The sequence below is a fragment of the Furipterus horrens genome, unplaced genomic scaffold (genome assembly GCF_987537825.1).
Source record: "Furipterus horrens unplaced genomic scaffold, mFurHor1.1.pri manual_scaffold_7, whole genome shotgun sequence".
Lineage (NCBI taxonomy): Eukaryota > Metazoa > Chordata > Mammalia > Chiroptera > Furipteridae > Furipterus > Furipterus horrens.
The window spans coordinates 109555461-109569385 of NW_028327177.1; the positions used below are offsets into that span (position 1 = coordinate 109555461).

Below are 13925 nucleotides of genomic sequence, written 5' to 3' on the forward strand. Positions count from 1 at the left end.
TTCAGGGGCCTGAAGCTCAGCCCAGGGTCCCGCCCACATCTTCCCAGCCTCAATCAGTGCCAGATCCGGGGTCCGCAGGGAACTCTCAGGGCCATGTTCTGTAGCCCATCAGAATTCTGTGGGCTTAGAACCTTGTCTCGCCTTCTTCTCTTTCCCCACCCCTCCGTAAAGTCAGAGCCGGCCTGACAGCGATTCTCAGCCTCTGCGACACAAATCCTCTATGTGGGAAGCACCCCATGCCTCATTGCCCAGCGGGAACTAATTATTCCGTTTTTGCCATCCGTTTGATTTTCAGGTTTTTGTCCATCCGTCCCCGTGCCACGCCCCTGTCCTCATTGGCCGAGACCACACCCCGTCTGCTCACGTGGCACCTGGAGGGTTCCGTGCAATACCGACGGCCATGTTGTCTAGGAAACTGGGGAGGGGTTTAGGAAACGTCAGGCCTACTCCTGGTCTGCGCAGGCGCTCGAGTCTTGGCTTCCACTCTCGCGAGAATCGCTTCCCGGAAGTTCCACGTCAGTCGGTCGGTCATCGGGTCGGTGAGTTTTTTCAGGGACTGCGTTGCGGGTTTCAAGTGAGGGCGTCTGGCCTCCGACCGACGGAGTCATGGTAGGTCCAGACCCTGCAGGAGGGAGCGAGGCCCCTTCGTCTGAGACGAATTCATGGGACTCCTGGACTGGGGGCTTCAGTAAGAAGCGGCTTGGGCTCCCGCTGCGGCCACCGCTTCAGGCCTTGTTATCTGTTCTGGCCCAGTTTGTGTTCGTGAGGTGGTGGTGGGACCCAGGAGACCGGGTAGTTTGGGGAGCAATACCTGGAATGGGGGGCGGGAGTCCCTGACTCCACCGGTGTAGGGCGTTTGACGGAGCTGTTGAAGTCTGCAGCGGGGTCCGTGGCTAGGGAAATACAAAAGGCCGTAAACGAACTTAGTAGAAGGCTTAGGCAAAATTACCTCATTCTGTCCTTAAAACGGTGACAGCTGGGGTTGCACTTTTGTTGACCTTAATCCTGGTGTAGTGTTTGCTGACCACAGACTACGAACTTAAGCAGAGAAAAGAAGTTAATATGGAGTCAAAAGTGGGATTCCAAATGCTTTGAGATTCTGGCTTAGGTTTCTGAGAGGAATAGAGGGGTGAGAGAGTTGTTTGTAAAACTGGCCTCCTTTTCTGCATTTGCAAATATGGTGGCTGGTAAGAATGGCAGTTCTGACAGCACTTTTTTATTATCACCCTCTCGCTCAAAAATGCCTGGAAATAGTTTTTCACTAGGGTGTTATAAGAAAAAAAAATACAGCAGTGTGAAAATATCCTTTCTGAAAGAAAGGCAGTATTCTATTTTATATTGAAACATTTTTCTGCCTTTTCTTTTTTGCTTGTTACGAAGCATAGGTTCAAAGATTTTTGAGCTTGAAGAACTTCGGAATTAATAAGTCAAAGTTCCTCGTCTGGCAGTTAAAAAATAAAACTTTTAAGTTTGTACGAGGCTACTGGAGGCAGTTGCAACTACAACAGAGAATGAGTCCTGGGGCAAGCTGGTGATCGTTTGGGTACTCCCAAAATATGCATAGAGAGACACGTTGTTGCAGAAAAGTTCAGTGGGTTCACTCACAGACACCCTGTCCCCTACTCTTATCCGTGAACTTTCTTGGGTCCCCAGGTTAAGAGCCCCTGAACAAGACTGCAAGTCCTAAATTATACCACCTCATAATACCAGCGACCCTGGGTCTGGGGTCTGCTGCGCTTTCAGTAATGGACATTTTTGGGAAAGGACCTTGGCTCTAACTTAGTTTACTTTTGCAGTCTTTACATTGAAGACTATATCTTTATAACTTTCTTCATTTTTTTAACACAATTTAAATCTTTTGTATAAGATACAAAACCATAGAGTGTTTACTATGTTCCATGCACTTTGCTAAACTTTTACCTCCTAATTCTTATAACACCTGGGAGAGTGAGTTATAAATAAACAGTAGGCCAGGCACTGTTCTGTTTAACACTGAATTTATTAGTCATAACACTTAAGAGATAGACAATTACCTATGTTGGGCCTGAGAGAAGTTAAGTAAACTTGCCCACTATTGCACATTTTAAAGGAATGCTGGAACTGAAATTTGAATTCATCATGATTCTCTAAACCTGAGATTATACTGTCTGTCCTAAACCACCATACCCAAATATAGGCATAGCTCATTTTATTGTGCTTTGCTTTATTGTGCTTCACAAATGCTGTTTTGTTTTGTTTGTTTTTTGTTTTTGGTGTTTTGTTTTTGTTTTTTAACAAATTTAAGGTAAGATACTCCACCAGCAAAATGATTACAACTCACGGAGGGCTCAGATGATGGTTAGCATTCTTAATTGTTATGTACATTGTTTTTTAGACATAATACTATCACACACTTAATAGGCTACATTATAGTGTAAGCATAACTTTTACATACACTGGGAAACCACAACATTCATTTGACTTGCTTTATTGCAATGGTCTGGAGCCAGACTGCAGTATCTCTGAGGTATATCTAAAGAATAAACAATGACCCTGCCCTTAAGGAGCATCTACTCTAGAAATCAAAAAGAGACCTGTACACATTTTTAAAGGTTAAAATTTAATCTACAGGATCCCATAGGAAAGGCTACTATGGCTAGGATAATCAGAAAGGTCGTAGTGATGGCAGTAGCATTTCATCGGAGTCCTAAATGAATCCAGCTTTTGGAAGATGGAGGGAGACGTTTAGAGTTGAGGGTACAGTATGAGTATTTTAATCATCTTTGTATTCCAGAGTGTCTAGTACAAAGTCTCATTCAAAGCAGTTACTTAAATGTTGAGAGAAATACAACAAGAGCTCTTTTTTTGGCTGTGCTTTTGAAATGGATTTGTGCATTAGGGGTAGGTAGAGGTATACTGGGAGGGCTGCCCCCTGGGCCAACCTTCTTGGAGCATCACTTTAGCTCAGTAATCAATTATTTAAAACACTTTTATGATAATATAGACACAGTTTGTAAGTATATAATTTCCTCATTTAATAGAGGAAGAGTATGAAACGTGTTGGCTTAGTGAAAGCCCCTACCATGGTTCCTGGTACATAATAGACATTTCATGGTTGTTGAGAGATCAGAAAAAGTTAAAATTTATGATGATAATGGGGCAAAATTCAAACATGGATGAGCAAAGAGTTTGAAGATGGTTGTTTGAAAGTAGAAAATCTGAGATGGAGAAGAAGAGATGACAGTGGAAACATTTTTTGTGGTGATGGTAGAGAACAACCAAAGAACTCTGATTTTTTAAAGTAAATTAAGGGGTATAGGTTGCTAAAAGTGGGGGAGGCGTGTACAGAAGAAAGAACAAAGTTGGAAGTAATCAGTGACCCATATTTGATGCCGATGCAAAAAGATGAATGAAAGCCTTGTGAGGTGTTTGCTTTGTTTCAGGAAATTGTCTTTGCTGAAATCATCTAGTGATCTTCATTATGAGTTGAAAAGTAACCTTAAATTTCTATTCCATTCATGTGCATCATGGAAGTTCACAAAAATAAAAGTTTGGCCGTAACTCATCTTGCCAGATAAACTTATAGTTGGTGTTTTAGACCTGTTGAAGGGGAAGTACATTTTAAATCAGTCTTCCTCAAGTTGCTTAAAAGAGAGGATTAAGACTAGTCCCATAAGGCATCATGTATATAATGAATTAACTTTTCTCCTAGAATGGTATCTTTGGGAGAATTAAGAAAATTGTAATTTAAATAATTTTCTGTTCTATGGTTTAGATGTGGAATAGAGGTTGAAAAGGGCAGTTTTATTGCTTTGAGAGAGAGCGAGAGAGGAAGAAATGTCAGTTTGTTGTTCCACTCATTTATGCATTCATTGGTTAATTCTTGTATGTGCCCTGACCGGGAATCTAACTAGCAACCTTGGCAGGACACTACTGTCACCAACTGAGCTACTTAGCCAGGGCAAAAAAAGGCAATTTTAAACTATTAATATTTTCTGGCTTGAGAGAGTATTTGAGTTCTTGTTTAAAATTGTTCTACTTTCTATAAGGTTCCTGTAACTTAAATCCATTAAAATATTATAAATGCTTTCATTTGCTCCAAAGGCCTTCATGGACATAGCTATAGCCCATATTGATCACACATTACATTGCCTAGCGTTATTGCCAAAATAAATTTATTTTTCTCTGAAGAATTCAATTTGTTTTTTTTGAAGTATAATTGACATACAACATTATATGAGTTTAAATATATATGGTTTCTGGTCTTACATTGAAGTCTTTATAATCAATTTTGAGTTAATTTTTGTGGATGGTGTAAGGTAGGGTCCAGTTTCATTGTTTTGCATGTGGCTGTCCAGTTTTCCCAACACCATTTATTGAAGAGACTCTCCTTTCCCCATTGTGTCTTCTTGGCTTCTTTATCTTAAAATACTTGAACACACATGTGTGGGTTTATTTCTGGGTTCTCTATTCTGTCCCATTGATCTATGTCTGTTTTTATGCCAGTACCATATTGTTTTTGATTAATATTATAATTTAGGGTCACTAAGGCTTCATGAATAACTCTTAAGAATATTTTCTTATGTGACATTAATGACATAGGCAGAAGTTGTGATTTAGAGGATATTTTATATTTATTTACTAGATAGTGTATAAACCAAGGGCTCTCAAAGTGGTCCATGATCTCGTAGGAGTTCCCCCATCTTTTTTAAGGAGGTACACAAATGAAAACTATTTTCTTAGTGGTAAGGCACCATGGGCCTTACTTGCTGTGTTGATATTTGTACTGGTGCTGTAAAGGTAATGAAAGGTAAAACTGCACAGTGTCACCAAATTGTACTCATAGTGTATTCTTTACTGTCACACAATTTTCTAAAAAGCCAGTTTTATTAAGAATGTCATTGATGAAGCAGTAAAAATATATGAATTTTATCACATATCAACACTTGGGTATGCATCTTTTAATTATTCTGTGTAATGAAATGGGAAGTACACATAAAGCACTTCTGTTGCATACAGTTAAGTTACTAGCTTTACTTGAAACAATGGCTGACAAACTGGTTGTTCAGACTTGATTGTTTGGCAGGCATTTTCTGAAAGCCAAAAGAAGTCCCTGACACTGTTTGTTACTGATGATAAAATTAGAACTTTCCAGTGAAAGTTAGAATTTTAGAAAAGTTCTATCATTGACCTTAACAGATATTTAAAACTTACCAGTTGAGGTTGATGGTGATATTATAATGAATGTGATTTTTATACTGTATAATACAATATGTCAACATTTGGAAGATCTTCATAAATCATTGAACAAACATTTTCCAAATAACTAACGCATGATGTTGTGAAACGATGCATGGATCTATTCAAAATACAGAATAGACCAATGAGTTTTAGTAGTTAAGTGTAAAAAGTTCATTTTTATGGTTTCAGATTTCACATTGCAGCTAACCTTTAAGAAACTACCACTTGTTAACTTTTGGTGTGATATCAAGAACTATATCCACAATTATTTGAAAAAAAATGTTAAAATATTTCTTTCCAACTACATATCTTAGTGAGGCCAATTTTTTTTCATATACGTCAAACAAAACAACATATCACAACATATTGAAAGTAGAAGTAGATATGAGAAACCAACTGTCTTCTATTAAATCAGAATTTAAAGTTTTATAAAAATATGAAACATTGCTACTCTTCTCACCAAATTTCTTTTGGAAATATAGTTCCTTTCATAAAAGTATGTTATTTAAGTTAACGTGAAATGGGTTTATTCTTGTTATTTGAAAATGAATTAATACATAGATATTTTAAGTTGTCTCAGTTTCAATTTTTAACATGGTAAATATCAATAGATGGAACCCATATAAAAAGCTTTGTTGGGGTCCTTAACAATTTTTAAGAGTGTAGAGGGTTCCTGAGACCTAGAAGTTTGACAACTGCTACTATAAACTTGAAAATTTTAGCCCTGGCGGGTGTGGCTCAGTGGAGTGAGCACTGGCCTGTGAACCAAAGGGTCGCGGATTTGATTCCCAGTCAGGGCACATGCCTGGGTTGCGGGCCAGGTCCCCAGCTGAGGGTATGTGAGAGGCAGCCACACATTTATGTTTCTCTCCCTCTCTTTCTCCCTCCCTCCCCTCTCTCTAAAAATAAATAAAATCTTAAAACGGTTTTTTAAAATATTTATATTTTTTAATATATGAGTGAAGAAGTAAAAGAATTTACCTTGTGAATTCCTTTGCCTTAATGTAGATAATATTCATTCTGTTTTTTGATTGTTTTGGTCCACTTCTCCATCTAAACATTTAGACTTGATACTGTGTCTACAATTTAGCAGTGTAAAAACTGAATTGTTTTGTAGGCCTGTTGATACACTGATTTTAGTTATGATTTCAAACATTTTATTTGGCGTAACAATTTAATTATTTTTTAATGGTTTTTCTTCTTAGCCTCTACGACTTGATATCAAGAGAAAGCTAACTGCTCGATCTGATCGAGTTAAGAGTGTGGATTTACATCCTACAGAGCCATGGATGTTGGCAAGTCTTTATAATGGCAGTGTGTGTGTTTGGAATCATGAAACACAGGTAGGAATTTTTAAGGACTTTATTAGAAACAGTATATTTAGACTGTTTATACTGAGAGAGAAGAAATAACTTAACAGAGTCTAGTCACAATATAGAGACTGCTTTCTCAAATTGGTACAAAGTATTTTCAATGAAGAGGAACACAGCTTGCAGGAGACGCTGTTCTGGGATTGTAATAAACAGTATTTAAATGTTAAATTCTGATATAGGTAGTTTTAGTTTTTTGGTTTTTTTTTTTGAGATTATAATGCAGGAGGTAGAGCTGGGGATCTTGAATGCTCTTTCAGATGAACTGAAAAAACCACAAGGAGGACTGGATGGAGCAGACATGGCCTTTATTACACACGTTACAGGGAACACTGATGGCCGTGGATCGGTGAGGCAGGACCACACCTCCCTGAGTCCGAGACTTGTTTTAAGGGGTCCCAGAGAAAGGGGGCATGTGTCTTGCTAGTAACTCTAAACTACGGTACCTCAGTGTGTACGTGCAAAGAGAACAGGCCAAGAAGTGGTCACATAGGACAAGAAGCCACTCCCAAAAGGAGATAAGGAGGGAATTACAGTCTGTTTCCAAAGCCATATACATTCTTTCTGGCCAGGGGCCCTCCGGCCAGCCTTCCATTATGGGAAGTTGGAGGAACCATGTCCAACACAAGCCCACAGAGATTAAGGAAACCGACACCAATATACCATTACTTGCTCTAGAGAATGTATTTTTAAAATATTTTATTGATTATGTTATTAAAATTGTCCTGATATTTTCTCCCTTTGCCCCGCCACACCACCCAGCACCCCCACGCCCTCAGGCAATCCCCCACCATTGTTCACGTCCATGGGTCATGCATATGAGTTCTTTGGCTCCTCCATTTCCTATACTGTACTTAACATCCCCATGGCTGTTCTGTAACTACCTATTTGTACTTCTTAATCCCCTCACCTCTTCATCCATTCACCCACACCCTCAGCCCCCATCTGGCAACCATCAAAATCCTCTCCATATCCGTGATTCTGTCTGTGTTATTCTTGTTCGTTTAGTTTGTTTTATAGATTCAATTGTTGATATATTTGTATTTTTTGCCATTTTATTGTTCATAGTTTTGATCTTCTTTTTCTTAAATAGGTCCCTGTAACATTTCCTATAATAATGGTTTAGTGGTGATGAACTTTAATTTTTCCTTGTCTGGGAAGCTCTTTATCTGCCCTTTGATTCTGAGTGATAGCTTTGCTGGGTAGAGCAATCATGGCTGTAGGTTCCCTGTTTTTCATGACTTTGAATATTTCTTGCTAATCCCTTCAGGCCTATAAAGTTTCTTTAGAGAAATCAGTCTCATAGGAGCTCCCTTGTATAACTAACTTTCTCTTGCTGCTTTTAAGATTCTCTCATTATCTTTAACCTTTGACGTTTTAATTATGATGGGTCTTGGAGTGGGCCTCTTTGCATCCATCTTGCTTGGGACTCTGTGCTTCCTTGACTTGCACGTCTTATTTCTTTCACCAAATTAGGGAACTTTTCTTTCATTATTTTTTTGAATAGATTTCCAATTTCTTACTCTTCTCTCCTTCTGGCACCCCTGTGATGCGAATGTTGGACCTCTTAATGTTGTCCCAGAGGCTGCTTATATTCTCATTTTTTTGTATTCTTTTTTTTTTTTTTCTTCCGATTGGTTGTTTTTTGCTTTCTTATGTTTCAAGTCATTGATTTGATTCTTGGCTTCACCCACTCTACTCTTGTTTCCCTGTAAATTGTTCTTTAGTTCAATTAGTATATCCTTCATTTCTGACTGAATCTTTTTTATGCTGTTGAGGTCCTCACTAAGTTCCTTGAGCATCCTTTTAACCAGTGTTTTGAACTCTGCATGTGATAGATTGCTTATCTCCATTTTGTTTAACTCTTTTTCTGGAGTTTTGATCTGTTCTTTCATTTGGCCCATGTTTCTTTTTCTCCTCATCTTAGCAGCCTTCCTGTGTTTGTTTCACTGTGTTAGGTAGAGCTGGTGTGACTCCCTGTCTTGGTAGTGTGGCCTAATGTAGGTGTTCTGTAGCCTCCCGTATCACCCAAGCTGGGTACTTGAAGTGCACCCTTCTCTTGTAGTCGAGCCTTGGTTACTGTTGGCAGATCAATGGGAGGGATTTACCCAGGCTAGTCAGCTGCAAGGATTGGCTGTGATAACTTAACCACCAACCTCTGCCCTCCATGGAGGAGGCGCTGTGCAGGGGCAGGGTGGTGGTGCTCCGATGTGGTCTGTAGCTGTCCACTAGGTGCACAGGCTGTGGGGTTTCCCAGGTGGTGCAGGCCAAGGTCAGCCCCCACCTGTGTTTTGCCTGGAGCCACCCTGCCTGAGCTGTAAAACAATTTGAGATGGCTGCTAGTTGTGCTGGGCTTGGAGATTCCTAGGCAAAACCAAGCTGTGAATCTCAGCTTGTTGCTGTTAGTGCCGGGCCTGGGGCTCACTGAGGCCAGCTGTTGCTTATTTGATAGAATTTAGAAAGTTGTGCAGCATGAGCCAAGACCAGCCATTCCTATGGAAAAGCAGACTGGGTGGACCTGTAAGTGGTGGGGCAGTCTTGGGATCTCCAAGGCAGATCAAACAGTGTTAGCCAGGTTGTTGGAGTCCCAGATATGACACAGGCTTACAGGCTCTGTGGGGGAAGGGTTTAGAAAAGGGATAATGGCCTCTGCTGGCCTTGATGCCAGACACCTCAGTTCCTCCCTTTATGCCACTGTTGCCCTTTAAGTTGCTGGAGCTCAGGGGGAGTGAGTCTGTGTAGGCGGGTTTGTGTGAAGGTTCTTTAAGAGGAGCTGCTCGAGGCCCCAGCAGTTTCTTCCACGGACTCAGTCCCTGCTGGTTTTTGCAGCCAGAAGCTGTGGGGACTTAACTTCCTGGCACTGGAACCCTAGGCTGGGAGGCCGGGTGTGGGGCTGGGACTCATCGCTCCCAGAATATTCCACCAGAATTTTTATCGACCACACGATGGGTGTGGGACCAGCCTGTTATGCATCTGCACCCCTCCTGCTAGTCTGGATGGATGTGGTTTCTTTAATTCCATAGCTGTCAGATTTCCATTCGACTCAGTTTCTGACAGTTCTGAGTGATGGTTGTTCTATATTTTAACTGTAATTTTGATGTGGTTGTGTGAAGAGGTGAGCCACATCTTCCTACATCGTCACCTTGACCAGAAGTCCTAGAGAAAGTATTTAATAGTAATTAATTTTCCATTCAGTAAATTAGTCTAATGGTAACAATGGAATTTTTAATTTAATTTTCCTTCAGTGCATAATATATATAGATAAGTTTCATTCAGCCATACGAATTATAAATTATATTAGAGAAATATTTGTAGTCAGCTTTTACTTATAAATATGAGAATATACATTTTACAGATCATTTGCCTTAAATGCTTGTTTTATTCTCTTTCATATGAGTAAATAATGTATACTTCAGATTAGTTCATCACATTTTCCAGTCTTTCTTTTTTCTCGTTTTCTATTATAGTTGTTCCGTTTTTACCCCCATTGCTCTCCCCTGCTCCACCCACCTCCCCCCTCTCCCACAGTCAGTCCCCACCCTGTTGTCCATGTCCATGGTCATTTGTACTAGTTCCTTGGCTAGACCCTTCCCCTTCTTTCCCTCCTTTTCCCCCTTCCAGTCTTTCTTGACTGTCCTTAATCTTTTTCAAAGTACAAAGCATGTAGTCAACACTATACCTACCATACAGTTAGATGTCTCTTATGCAGTAATTATCCTCAATGTCAAAGGATAAGTTCTAAAACCCAGATAAAAATTTACATTTGAGGAATTTAAGATGGCAAAACTAGGCTTAGGGCACTAATGTCAGGAGTAAACCTAAAAACACTGCTAGAGCCTTCTGTCCCTCTAATGAAACAATGACAACTATGCACTAAATCAAGACCCCGTTTTATACACATTAACGCTTTTCTCTGCTGTTTCCAGTGCCTGTATTGCCTGATTCATACTAAGTGCTCAATAGTTATTTGTTGAACTAATGAATAATAAAGATTCCATTTATTACTACTATATTACTGTTTTAGGATTTCTGTCCTCTGCAATTTCAAATCTTTTACCTTGTGAATTCCTTTCCCTTGGTGCAAATAATATGCATTCTGTTTTATGCTTTTTGTTTTTCTTTTTGGTCCACTTCTTCATTCATATGTTTGTAACCTTTCTGATTTTATGCTTAGCAGATATGTTGATGCTTTCCCCCCACCCTGACCACCCTTCCTAATTCTTTCTATGGACCCCTTTGTCAGAAACGTTTACCCATCTCTCAACTCTGTCATTTCACTGTAGTGTATTCTAAAGCCCAGGCGTACTTCCCTTACCTTTCTCTAGGCTTTACTGTAACAAAACTGCTTTGTCTGGGCCATTTACTTTGCCTTGTTTTTCTCTTTTGTACCCTCTTTGCCCTCCTGCAAGGCCATCTGCTTGTACTTTTGTAATTTATCTTTCTGCTAATATCTTGTTTAGTTTTCTTCTTTTCTTCAAGAGTGGAGATTCTATGAGGGCAGGGATAATCCTAGTCTTAGTTCCCACTGTTGCTGCAAGTGCATACCTGGCAGTCAAGCTCATGTGCATATACTGTTGAATGTTTGATATGCTTTTGGTTCTCCCTGATTTTTTTTTTTTTTTTAATTTATCAACAACAGGAGTTACTTGCCACTCATATATATTGAGAGCAAAATTCTTGAAAAAAGGAAAAAGGGTTTTGAAAGTAACTTCAAAGTACTTGTATTTCAGATAAAAGAGATATTATATACTCTTTAAGGTGTTGGCTATAATGGTTAAAAAATCAGTATGTTAGAATTTGAAGCCATCCTGCTAATTAAATGATATGGGCAGGCCTTTTAACCATGTTGAGGTTCAGTTTACTTAACTGATAGAAAGATGATATTGTTTCCTTCCCTATATCACAAGATTGTCTAAAAGATTACTGTATTTTTTGCTCCATAAGACACACTTTTTTTTCCCCAAAAGTGGGGGTGGGGGGGACGTCTGTGCTTCTTATGGAGCAAATATCGCATCACTGACCATGATGTGTATTACCTGACCTGTCAGCAGTGGCGACAGCTGTTAGACGATGAAGTGGTTGGCCCACGCGAAATCCCTGGGGATGCTTAAATGTCCCACTTTACTGCTGAATCTCAGGGCGTCTGGTCAATATGAAGATAGTGAAGCAAGTGATATCAGTGTTTGTGAGCAACTGAGCTTCATAAATTCTAACACTGATGATGAGTTGTTGGGGTTCCCAGAAAACTAGAAGAATACTTGAACCTTAAAGTCTCTCCTCATTTGTTAATGACAGTGATAGTGGTTCTTAATACCGCTGTTGACTGTTCACTTCACATGGTTGAAATATTACTGTTATATTTTATTAAATATTTTAGTACACCATTTGGTTCAGAATATTTTTTTTCTCGTTTTCCTCCTCTAAACCTAGGTGGGTCTTATGGTCGGGTGCGTCTTATAGTGCGAAAAATACAGTAATTAGGTAAATTGTGTATGAGACTTGTGTTAGTCATTATTTCTCTAACTTATATTGGGTGTTTACATATTGACTGTGTATCGTTTCTCCCCTTTAGATTTTAGCTTTTAGATTGTGGAGACCAGCTCTCCTGTCATTTGTATCAGCCACAGCACTTAACATGGACCTGGACCATGGCTGCTTGTTCTACAGCTGCTTTATTTTAACTGCTTGACAGATCCTTAGATCTGTTGAGTCCTTCTGTGAGCTTCCATGGGTTTATCTGTCATCTTATAGATGGCTTTTCTGTCTGTCCTCAGTGTCTGTATCACAGTCATCTGGTAGCAGTTGTACAGGTTGGAACTGATGTCCCCCTTTATTCAGTATTTGTCTGAAGAAGCTCCCAAGCCAGAGTAGGCTCAACAGTTCTGAAGAACTAGTTGCTATTCTTTTTGTTTAGTTACATGGTTAATCAGTCTGTAAGATTGTGCTATTCTTATTACTCTGTGGTACAAAAAGAGAGATTGAAAAATGATAGTTTGATTCTTCAGAATTTTAAAGAACAAGGAATCACAGTGGAAGAACAAAGAAATGCATTCATCCCTGCTCTTTCTAGGATGTCTCCTAGTTTTCTACTTTTATCCTGTGTGTATTACTCCTTTTTGAGCAGCTTGAAGGGACATCTAAATCACTGTTTCTCATTCTTTACCAAAAAGAGATAAATAGCATTTGTATGGATACATACCCTGAAGTGTACAGAGTTTTATCTTGCTTGAGTTTATGGGTTTTATTTTTAAAAGAAACTAAGAACTAATTCATTCAGCAAATATTTATGACACACTGGTTGTTTTCTAGTCAGTGTTTTAGGCTCTAGGAATACAATGGTAAACAAGATTTCTGCACTCAGGGAACCTAGCAGGAAGGATTGACATTGAACACAGGATTGTGAAGGCGTAAAGTTATGAAAGGGAAGTTGAAAGTCCTGTGGACAGGTTTTCAGGCTGAGAGGACAGGAGAAAAGGTAAGTTTGGGAGTAGCCAGAGATGAGGCTAGAGAGATAGGGAAGGACTGGAGCACAGAGGATCTGGAATTCCATCTTGTGGACATTTGGTTTTTGTTATCTCTTATAAGTATTTTAATTTTGAACCTGTTAAAGAAAAAAATGATCTATTTTTTTTAACTTGACTATTGAGCTTTCATATTTTTGCCTGAGAATATTTTAAAATCAGAAGTGATCTAAATAATTAATGTTTAACGTATAACAGAATAGATTTTTCAGTTATTTTCCCGTAACTCAAAGTGTATATTCTTGTTCAATTTTAAAGACACTGGTGAAAACATTTGAAGTGTGTGACCTTCCTGTTCGAGCTGCAAAGTTTGTTGCAAGGAAGAATTGGGTTGTGACAGGAGCGGTGAGTAATTATGAACGTCTAATTCCATTTTCTGAATTGGTCAAAGATTATATAAATGAGTTGCAGAATTTTGATTTCTTGATTTGTTTTGTAAATAAGTGCAGTGTTTTGAAGCATGGACTTTAGAACTTGAGCCTATAGTATACTTTTTCCTGCAATTTACTTCATAACAGTAATGATAGTTTTAAATTTTCCATTTTTAGGATGACATGCAGATTAGAGTGTTCAATTACAACACTCTGGAGAGAGTTCATATGTTTGAAGCACACTCAGACTACATTCGCTGCATCGCTGTTCATCCAACCCAGCCTTTCATTCTAACGAGCAGTGGTAAGAGGTGACCCCTTTTGGTCATGTGTGTATCTCTTTGAGTAATTTGCTTTCATTCAGTGAGACATGCAACTAACTCTCTCTCTCTCTCTCTCTCTCTCTCTCTCTCTCTCTCTCTCTCTCTCTCTCTCTCTTTCTT

The 13925-nt window shown here is 39.2% G+C and overlaps 1 protein-coding gene across 1 annotated transcript in view; it reads left to right on the forward strand.

Moving 5' to 3' along the window:
* The first annotated feature begins 504 nt into the window (after positions 1–504).
* COPB2 (coat protein complex I subunit beta 2) overlaps positions 505–13925 on the forward strand; it is a 34084-nt gene continuing 20663 nt past the window's right edge. Inside the window, exons 1-4 of the mRNA XM_090284263.1 lie at positions 505–609; positions 6426–6563; positions 13370–13456; positions 13660–13786. Of these exons, the coding sequence (XP_090140389.1) occupies positions 607–609; positions 6426–6563; positions 13370–13456; positions 13660–13786 (355 nt within the window). The 5' untranslated portion in view covers positions 505–606. The remainder of the gene's footprint in view (positions 610–6425; positions 6564–13369; positions 13457–13659; positions 13787–13925) is intronic.